At 34.9% G+C, this 11377-nt stretch overlaps 1 protein-coding gene across 24 annotated transcripts in view; it reads right to left on the bottom strand.

Moving 5' to 3' along the window:
* Positions 1-11377, bottom strand: part of FIP1L1 (factor interacting with PAPOLA and CPSF1) — a 69256-nt gene that overhangs the window by 8827 nt on the left and 49052 nt on the right. For 16 of the 24 annotated variants that reach the window (XM_008572897.1, XM_008572901.1, XM_008572904.1 and 13 more), the window contains 3 exons: positions 6686-6712; positions 4604-4658; positions 2965-3020 (listed from right to left, as the gene is read on the bottom strand). In XM_008572897.1, coding sequence (XP_008571119.1) covers positions 2965-3020; positions 4604-4658; positions 6686-6712 — 138 coding nt within the window. The remainder of the gene's footprint in view (positions 1-2964; positions 3021-4603; positions 4659-6685; positions 6713-11377) is intronic. The other 8 variants (XM_008572894.1, XM_008572912.1, XM_008572906.1 and 5 more) reach the window with 1 other exon arrangement.

Raw genomic sequence — 11377 nt, forward strand, 5'->3', positions numbered from 1 at the left:
AGCTCAGCTGGTTAGAGTGCATGTTATAACACCAAGGTCAAGGGTTTGGATCCCCATACCGGGCTGCTGCCAAAAACCAAAATAAAACAAAACACACACATAAAATAACTCTGAGAGAAGAGTTGGGGATGATAAAGAGTGAGCAGTAGACTCTTGCTTTTTGATTTAAAAATGTGCATATATTACTTTGAGAAAAAGTTAATGCTCAATTAGTATTTTTTTAAAAAAATAAAACCTTCCACAACGAGACTGGGGTAAGTAATCTCAAGAATTACTTTCTGGGCCGGCCCCGTGGCTCACTCGGGAGAGTCTGGTACTGATAGTGCCAAGGCCATGGGTTCAGATCCTATATACGGATGGCCGGTGCGCTCACTGGCTGAGCGTGGTGCAGACAACACCAAGCTAGGGGTTACAATCCCCTTACTGGTCAAAAAAAAAAGAATTACTCTTTCTGATATGGGCGATTCCTCATATTCATCTGTATTGAAACAAATAAGGAAGAAAAAAAGTTTAAGTTAACTTATCCAAAGCTACTAAGGTAAGTTGAACCCTAGACCCAAAACCACACTGTCTAACTGCAGGGCCATGCTTTCACGATGATGCTATACTGCCACAGAGTGCAGAAAAGGGAGGGAACTTGGAGCTTGTTGGGAGATGGTGGTGATATAGGTTGAGTATCCCTAATCCAAAAACCCCAAATCTAAAATGCTCCAAAATCCAAAACTTTTTGAGCACTAACATTATAACTACAGGAAATGTTCACTGGAGGATTTCAGAGTTCAGATTTTCAGATTAGGGATGGTGAACCAATAAATATTCCTAAATCCAAAAAAATCCAAAATCTAAAACACTTTTGGTCCCAAGCATTACAGATAAGGGATACGCAACCTGTAATCATAAAAATAACAGCTAACATTTGAGTGTTTACTAAATAGCAGTACTACGGTGCTTCACTGTATTCTCAACTGAACTTTACCTTATGAGACAGAATTATGCTCTCCATTTAATGGCTGAAGATCCATAAAAGACACATAAATAGTGAGAGGGAGAAGCAAGATTCCAACTTAGGGGTATGACTTCCTAGCTGCCTAGCAAAAAAAAGGGGGAAAAGGGGAAGGAGTATACAGTCACTGAAACAAGTAAATCAACACAACACTACCTATTGAAGTGAAAGAATGACAAATGCAGCTTAGAAAAAGTTGGGTTTGAAAAGCAGTATAACACCATGTTACAGATACCTAGAAATACAATGACTAGTACCCATTTCTGATCTATCACCAAGACTTACAGATTTTACCATGTAAGTGCCTTTGGAATCCATTCAACTTTCTCCATTCTCAATTGTACTGAGTACAGGATATCATAATATTTTTCCTGAATTACTCCCTTAGGAGACCAGAATATGCTACACCAAAACATGCCTCTTTGGCATAAGGATTATTTTAAGCTGAAGGCAATTGAAAAGAAGCAGAAATAAGAAAAGCTCTCTGTCCTCCCCTATTTACCTAAAATCATATAAAGACATAAATTTATCAAAGCAAAAGTGTTCCTCCTCTACTCTCCGCCACGAAGGACAAAGATTGATCACTGAAGGCAACTCTAGGTCCTTATCAGCCTGGAGAATGCACCAGAGGAAACTACATGGCAAATTTGACTAGCCTTTCTTTATCTACTACAGTCATGTGTGGCTTAATGATGGATACATTCGAAGAAATGTGTCATTAGGTGATTTTATAGTTATGTGAACATCACTGAGTGTACTTAGATAGTATAGCCTACTACACACCTATACTACGTGGTACAGCCACCATCATACATGTGGTCTACCACTGACCAAAATGTCATTATGCAGCATGTGAGACCCTAGAGACTCAAAATCCTTTTCCTTTGTCTTGACACTTCTCTAAAAAGTTACAGTTCATTTCTGAAGATGCTATATAAGCTCTCTTAGGGGTCCATCCTAAGAACTATGAAGGGTAGAAAGAAAATTATTTTTCACTCCCCAACTTACTCAACAGCTTCTTGCTCTCCTAATCCAAGAAGGAATCTCTGCCATCCCCATCTTTCTACCCACCCTACAAATCCACAATTTCCTCACAGTAAGCAGCCAGAGTGGAGCTTTTTCAAAATGTAAACATAGCAATTTCACAACTCAACATAAAACTAACTGGCTTCTCACAGCTCGGAATAAGGTCCAAACTCCATATCATGGCTATAAAGCCCTGCATGATCACCCACACACTCTACACTCCAACTACACCCCATTTCTTTCAGTTCATAAAGCCTACTATGTCCTCTGTCACCACCATGTCTTTGAACAGCTTGAGAGTGAAGTCATCCACTGATATACCCTCTAGAGTGGGAGGGCCCTCTGCTGTGCTCCCATCTTCACCTGACCATCTCATCACTGGCCTCTTAGATGAGAATAAGCACTATATCTAACTTACTGTATCCTTAAAACTTGGATAATGTACAGCATTTTTAAAATAAATGAATGAGTAATCAAAAGATCTAAGCAAAAAGTGATACCAGAAGACCTTGGAATAAATAAAGTTCCTAAGAGTGAACATGGAAGAGAACCTACAAATGATTTAGAAGTGAAGTTAAACCAGTGAGAGGAAAAGAAGAAAACAAGGTTAGATGGATGCCATGAGTAGAAGAAAACAGAAATATTATAGACAACGGAGACGGAGACAAATTGGTGATAAATCCTAAACCCTTTTAGGAAAAGGCAAGGTACAAATATCCCTGTTGTGTCACCATTTATTAAATTTTGGAAGTATAGTTGATAAACAAATAAAAACTATTCTATTAAGTAACCTGGCAGATTCTACACAGTTATTCCTTTGGTTAATACTTTTTAATTACTCTGTAAGATGTTATTTTAAACCATGAAAGCATGTTTTTATTACTTTAAAAATATTTAAGTACTTTACTGACTCAAATTGAACCTGGGCAACTTACCATTGCCATATGGAAATGCTCGTGCAGAACGACTATCATAACCAGAGGAATGTCCACTGTTGAAGAAAAAAAATGTATTTTTATGTAAGTTCTGAACTTTTAATAGTTTGGTGCAAATGGAAAATCATCAAGGCAAAATTATAACTTTGATTCAACCACCATTAAGTGATAAAATTTAATTCTGTAATTTTGTTTTTTTAATACTAAAGCATAGGCTTTTTAACCTCAAAAATAATAAACCTAATTTAAAATATATATATATATATATATACACACACACAAACACACACTTGTGAGTACTATGGGTATTTAACATGAATAATCCAATCAACTTTATAACTTTGATTCAACCACCATTAAGTGATAAAATTTAATTCTGTAATTTTGTTTTTTAATACTAAAGCATAGGCTTTTTAACCTCAAAAATAATAAACCTAATTTAAAATATATATATATACACACACACACACACACACACACAAACACACACTTGTGAGTACTATGGGTATTTAACATGAATAATCCAATCAACTCAGCTTGACTCACAGGTAAAATAACAGAAAAACAGTGATGTTAACAGAATATTTGAGATTTAAATTTTAGTCTTACAAAAATTTGCTTTAATGGTTATAAATGAGTAATTTAGCCACACTATAACAAATAATAAATCAACAAATACTTCTAATGACTGAGAAAACAAATACATGTTTAACAGAGACTTAATAAAACTAAATCCTCAGGTTCTCACATTTACACTTTTCTGAGTTTTATTTCCTCTGAAAACCATATGCATAGTTTGATGCTATTGATATAAAGTTCTCACAATTTTTGTCTTTTTACATCATTTGAATCATTTTTTTCACAAATACACTATTTTTATAGAGTTTGTCACATAAGAGGAAATAACAATAGCTCCTGTTTACTAGTGATTTCCACCTGCCAAGAATTGTGTTGGCACTTTATATTCACTAACCACTTTAATCTTCACAACTCTATCAATCCCTCTGGTAAAAAAAGGAAACTGGATCTCAAAGAAGTTGTAAATCTTACCTAGCAACATTGTGTGATTCCAAACTTTATGTTGTTAAACACCATACTGTCACCCATTAGGAAAAATATTCTTTTGTACAGCATTCCAGCTAACTAAACCATAACTACAGAGTATAAAAAATAAGGCTATTGCCATGCAGAATGGATCCAATTCTTCCTCATGGAAGCTAAGATGCAGCAGAGTAGCAAGGAATAAAAGCAGCTTTCTTTACTATGGTCCGATAATAGCTGTCTTTACCTAATCCCCAAAGAGACATGCATTATACATGATTTCCGGTAATCTATGTTTGTATTTCCCACAAAACTGACAGTAACCAAGTTTTGAACAATCTAGGGGTTTCTTTAATCAGTGTGTCAGATATCAAAGCAAGATATTATTTCAAAAAATTATGATTTTTGTTTTCTTTGCCCTGTTTTGATATCAGACTATAAGTCTAACATCTTATATAAAAGTAACTAACATAGATCTAGGTTTATGAACTAAAAGACAGGTACTATGTTTATAAAATTAAATCTTTGAGAATATCACAAGATATGTGATTCTTCTGTCAAAGACTACCAGAAATTTATAATATCCACACCAATTTACCTTTCTATTGTTGGTATAAGAGACGGAGGTGGAGCCCCTGGTGGAGGAGGAAAACCTGAAACATTCAATCATAAGACAAAAAAAAGTTAACAGCATGTACATTTAATGTCAAGAGTGAAAAACAAAGTTGCTGCGTTTCACTAAATTTCTCTGGGGACATACACGTGCTTTTCTATGTTATAATGGACAGGAAAAAAATGAAGCTTAAACTTATAAACAGATTATTGGATCAATAAAACTTTAAATGAACTGTCTGGTCTAAAACACAGAGAACAAACTGAAAGTCAGGACACCCGGTCTTATTTTCAGCACCACACAGCCCATTTTTGTGAGTATGAGAAAGTTAATCTCAATGCCTTACCTTTTCCATATATAAAACAGTAGTGTTGCCACCAGATATGTCATACTTGAAATATTTTAGAAGAAAAGCAAATAAAATAGCATTTACCTCTTTCAAAAAATATTTTGAGAGTTTAAGATGTATAGAAATTTCCTTAAAATGTATAATTTACAAATAAAATCTTACCGGTAAATATATAAATGCTCAAGGCTGAGAACATCCACCATAAAATATATTGTAAACAGCACAACCCTAACAAACTATTTTACAAAGAAAGGCACATATAACATAGTTTTTGGATTAGTTTTAGAAGGAAAATAATGGGCACCTTTATATCATGAGGTCTGCGTTCTCAATAATTCGCAATTCCTAAATAAAATACCACAGAATAATATGTCTAAAAGGGACCTTAACAGTTATTCTACTCTGAACTTTCAAATTCAGATAGTCAATAAACCATCCCAACAAGAAGCTTGAAGATTCCACAACTTATGACACCAATTCCTTCCAAGTTTTAACAACCCTCACTATTAGGAAATGAATTAAATTATATAATTTAAATCTCTCCTGAATGAGAGATTAAATCTCTCCATACGCTGTCCTGAATGAGGATAAGAAGTACTCCACTGTCACATTCTCTATTACTTTCTACATATTTGAAAACACTTCCACTAAGCCTCCTTTTTAATATCCTACGTAAAAATAAATCCCACTTCTCTCAACTCTCCTCAAAGGTCCATTTAAATCAACTTTTATCCCTGATTCAAACTGTTTCAAGTTTATCATGCTCTTCATTGTATCCAGTTTTAGGATCCATATAACTCCTCTATTAAAGATCTTAGAGATACAAAGTTTAGCAATTACCACATTAGTCCTAGTGTCCACCGTCCTATTTATACAGCCTCACAACCACGTTGCTTTTTAAACTAAAAAGACATACCAATGATTCCTTTAACTTTTCCTTTTAAGTCTTTTTCAGACACACAGTGACACTCTATCCCACATCTAAATATGTATACTATCCTACACTATCCAAACTTCACTATTCTGTTTATCAAGATCGTTTTGAATTTAGAACCACCCTTCCAAGCATTATCGCCTCTCACTCTCCTCATATTCCTTGGCTTTTCACACTGAATTCAGTAAACATGCTTGCCATCAGGCTACAGAAAAAATTAACTGACAAAAATGTAAAAAAAAAAATACTAGGCCACACATAAACTCCTATTGATCATACCTCTACAACAATGAACAATTAATCACCACTCTACGAACAACCACCTGACCACTTGTCAATATATGTAATTGTGTGGTTCAGAACATAATTTCTCACAATATTGAGTTATGCCAGCGGGGTAAAAGAAAAAATCAGAAACCATGATAAAGTCAAGATAAATCTTTCTCTTCTCTTGTAGTCACTTTATCATATAAAAATTCACTGTTCTGAAAAAATTTTTTTATAAAAATTTTATTTTATATCCTATACTGTTTTCTTCACAAATTGATGCAGTGAGAATCTTCTCAGAATCTCTATTTCAACTAAAATGGGTAAGACGGATGTAAGAAAACTAAATATCTTAATCAAAACTGGAATGAAGCAAGGGCAGAGCTGAAAATAGGACCTTGAAATCCCAATAGCCTATTCCGTATTCTAACCACATCAACACTGTCCCTCCTGTGACTATAAGCTTGAAATTTCATGTTTATTAACAATGATGGAGAAAACATGAAAAAAGTTTTACCTGGAGGTGGTACAGTTATTGGAATACCTAAAAAACAAGTGATGAAATTTAATATAGTAATTGGATTTCAGAACCTGTTATGTTTTTATGCCATCACCAAAACAAACTTTGAAATAAAACCCCTCACACCTCATTACCCTGGCTTATTCACTCAAGAGAAGCATTCTGTTTTCTTGCAGAGGACCAACAATACAAATATAACATCCGACTTCCCTGATGAAAACCCAGTCTAACAACTTGATAACCGTGTTTCCCCCACTAGTCGCAATCACAGATGAAGTTAGACATCAGTTAAAAAGCACATTTGTGCATACACAAACATCAAAGTCCATGAAATTATCACTAAATTTGATAATCAATGTCTGATTACCTTATTTTAACATTTTAATAAGGGAAATTGATCTGTGGGCTCTTTCTTTAATATTGCAGGTAGTGCAAGGTAACTGAAGATGACAGATATTCATTTTTGTAAAGGTCAGTATATTGTGGGACATTCAAGTGTTGATTCAGATTGTTTTTCTGTTGGTGGCAGAAGTGGGAAAAAGTTAATTTTCCCTTGATTTGGAGAAGCAGAAAAAGGGGTAGAACCAAGTCATATGTATACACCCCCAGGGCACACTAAAATAAATGTGGATGATTTACTTCTACAGGTGTCAGAAAATACTAATTTGAATGACACTCATTATTTGCACACACAAGAAACTTTAAGAAACTACGTCTAAACATTCTCAATTTATGTTGGCTAAATGTGCCCTTCATTCCTAATGTAAAATGTATTTACTAAGTACTAAAATTAAATTCAGCATTTTAAATTTAAGAGATACCTAAAAGGCAATTTATGTGGCATGCAAATTGTAAGTACTTTCAGGTGAAAAAAAAAAGGTTCTGTGTAGGAAAGTAGTAAAAATTTTAAAACAATTCCTTCATAAAAAGTTTCACACCATAAATAACTTCAACACAGCCAGAATGGTTTACTAAATCCTATCTTAAAAACAGCATCAAAATTAGTCCAAATGAAAAAAATAATCTAATTCATTAACTAAATGCATGTAAAAAAATGAAAACAGAATTGCTTTCGAATATAGAAAAATCTGCTAATAATTTATTTTCAAATGTTCTGATGTGCATTTTTTTTTTTTTTTGACCGGTAAGGGGATCGCAACCCTCGGCATGGTGTGGTCAACACCACGCTCAACCAGTGAGCGCACCGGCCATCCCTATATAGGATCCGAACCGGCGGCCTCGGAGCTATTGACCGGTAAGGGGATCGCAACCCTCGGCATGGTGTGGTCAACACCATGCTCAACCAGTGAGCGCACCGGCCATCCCTATATAGGATCCGAACCGGCGGCCTCGGAGCTACCAGCGCGCCGCACTCTCCCCAGAGAGCCACCGGGCAGGCCCCTGATGTGCATATTTTAATAGAGTAAGAAAGAGGTTTACATAAAAAAGATCTTAAGGCAGCAAATGGCCTTAAAATAGAGACCAAAGCACCTGATTTAACCACCCATGCAATGAAAAGATATGCTAAACTTAGAAAACCAACAAGACTAAAGATATGTTAAGCAGCCATCATGTTTCAAAAGCCATTAGGCTTCCACAAGTCTACTAAACTGACCCACAGTTCATGGCAATTCTCATCGATCTGCAAGTTACCTTGCTATTTCCCAAATTATTAAGCTAAGAGTCCAGCAAACAATACAAGCTAAGCAGTCTCAGACTCCAAACTAAACAGGAAAACTAAGAAAAGCAAAGCATTAAATGTTAATATATACTATTACCTAATTTTCTATAGAAAAGTAAAGATTTTTTTTAGAACACTACTGAACTTCACTATTTGATCTAGTTTCATTTAAATACATGATTATTTTCTTAAGTATAAGAGATGAAGAACTATACCAAAATTGGCCACTCACTCTGTGATACTATAAACATAAAACTTTACCATGAGCAGAATATATCACTTCAGCTAATACCACAGCTTACTAACATGTGAATTCATGTAGAAATTACTAGTCAGTCCTTTCAAACCTTAATCCTCAAAACGTTTAGGTTTTGAAACTTCCACAAAACATAAAGATAAAAGGCATAAGGCCAAATAAAGTAAGCTACAAAAATAGTTAAAATTACAGTCTGTCTTTAATTTTAATCTTACTACAGTAGTACCATAGGACAGATGAAACAAAATCAACTAGAATTAAGAAAACAAAGAAAAATCATGTTATATATTAGTAGAAATGTCTTTCCAATCAATATCTACACAATGGAAAGTTGGCACGGGAACTAGAAAAGGCTCTTCTTGTGAGACCTCTGTTTCATATAAGATATTATTTCAGTGCAAATCTTTATTGGTAACTGTTCACTGAAACAGGACTATAAAGTTGATGAAACACTACACAACCAATTCTTTGAAAATTATCAAATGTATTTTCAAACTGCAACTAAGAAAGTTTAATATGTGATGTGTACGGCAAACATCATTCTCATCTAAAAATCACTACTTAGTATTCCACTTTTGTTAACAAAGAGAAATAGTGTAAGGGGAAAAGAAAATTTGTTCAAAAATCCCTGTCCTCTTTCCTTCAATGCCTCCACCTTTGTGGCCAATATATAAACTGTGCTGCCTAGCCTAGCAACAGACTTGAAACATACAAGGCAAGTATTGTGTTTCCTTTCTATATTCTTTATCTGTAAAATGAACAGGAAAAAAATGCCTATTTTCCTGGAAACCCTTACATAACAGCAGTAAAAGTACGATTTCTAGTACTGGCAAAAAACTTTTGGAAAAGAAATATTCAAGCTCTAATGGACTGTACAGAGTAGTGGTATCGAAACTGGAATGTGAATCAGAGCCACCCAAAGATTTTGTTAAGAAACAGATTGCTGGGCCCTTCCCCTAAAATTTCTGATTCAGTAGGTTTTGGGTGGTGCCAGAAAAATTTGCATTCCCAAGAATTTCCCAGGAGATGATTATGTTGCTGGCCAGTGACCATACTTTGAGAATCACTGGATTAGATTCTAAGCCTCTCTCCTAATCTCACTGCTGAGCAACTCAATACGTATACACATGAAATGAACTGCATTCCAAATTTTTCTAAAACAAGCAATAGCATCTACATGTGACACTTAGAGTAAAATAGTATGACAGCTTATACTATCTGGTATTCTCAAAAGAAAGAAAAGGATTTCATTTTTCCAGTATGTAACGCATACTCTTAAATGTAAAAGGAGGTTGTGGGGGAAAACTTCAAATGCTATTTGGGAGACTGAAAGAACTTAGGCAAAGAAACAGAAAGCAGCATTCCTGCTAAATATCACATTAGAAAGAATTTACCTATATTAAAAATTCCCACAAAATTAACAGTGGCCTCTGCACTCACAAAAAAACTGAACAAAGATTATCTATAAACTCATTTTCAATATATTCCATCATCATTTTGTATAACTAAGGTAAAAAAGGAGTTATGTGATAGGCATCTTCTGACATGGCTCTCAATGATCCCTGTGCCTCCTGGTATTTATGCCTTTGTATGTCTCTGGTATTTACATCCTCCCTTGAGTGTGGGCTGGACATCATGACTTATTTCTCACACAAAATACAGCAAAAATGAATTATGTCACTTCCATTACTAGGTTACAAAAGACAGTGACTTGTACTTTGCTGGCACCCTCTCTATGCCTTCTCAGCTTGCATGCTTTGACGAAGCAAGCAGCCATGTTGGAAAGGCCCTCTCTCAGTCCAACAGCCTAGAAGGAACTGAATCTTTTTAACAAAGAAGTGAGTGAGCTTGGAGACAATCCTTCTTCAGTTAAGCCTTTAGAGATGACTGTGAGGTTTCTGAGAGAGACCTTGAAGCAGAGGACTCAGCTAATCTGTTTCCTGATTCCTGATCCACAAAAACCATTCATAATAAATGCACGTTGCATTAGCTCACTACGTTCTGGAGTAACTTGTTATACTGCAATAGAAAACCAATATATGTAATAGTCACCTGTCTTTTTTCTATTAAGTTTACATGAAAAAAAAAAATGGCAGAATTATGTGAACCATGTTTCCTATTTCTTACTAGTAAATTCCAGTTTCCATCAGCACTATTATGTAAGGAATAGATAAACCTAAATAGACTTCCCTAAAGTTTCACCAATTTCTACTTCAAAGCTATCAAGCTCAGAAGTAAGTTTTGCACAAAGAAACTGAGTATAAAAAGCCAAAGTTTACAAAAATCTTTAAATATCACTTTCTACTAGAAATGCTTTTCTATGTATCAAGATTTTTTAAATTAAACATACACAAAAACACACATACACATATATCATCTGCCATATGCTCTTAAAAAAAAAGAAACGTCAAATGTAAAATACTGTAAAATCATTTCTTAATAAATAGAACAATTATAAGGTGCAAAAAGGGATGGAAGTAATTTTAAAGAAAAAATGTGTTAAAAAGTGCTGTGGTCAGCACTGAGATACCATCTCACCCCAGTTAGGATGGCTAAAATCCAAAAGACTTTGAACGATAAATGCTGGCGTGGTTGCGGAGAAAAAGGAACTCTCATACATTGTTGGTGGGAATGCAAAATGGTGCAACCCCTATGGAAAATGGTTTGGAGGTTCCTCAAACAGTTGCAGATAGATCTACCATATGACCCAGCTATCCCACTGCTGGGAATATATCCAAAGGAATGGAAATCA

The sequence above is a fragment of the Galeopterus variegatus genome, unplaced genomic scaffold (genome assembly GCF_000696425.1).
Source record: "Galeopterus variegatus unplaced genomic scaffold, G_variegatus-3.0.2 Scaffold846, whole genome shotgun sequence".
Classification (NCBI taxonomy): domain Eukaryota; kingdom Metazoa; phylum Chordata; class Mammalia; order Dermoptera; family Cynocephalidae; genus Galeopterus; species Galeopterus variegatus.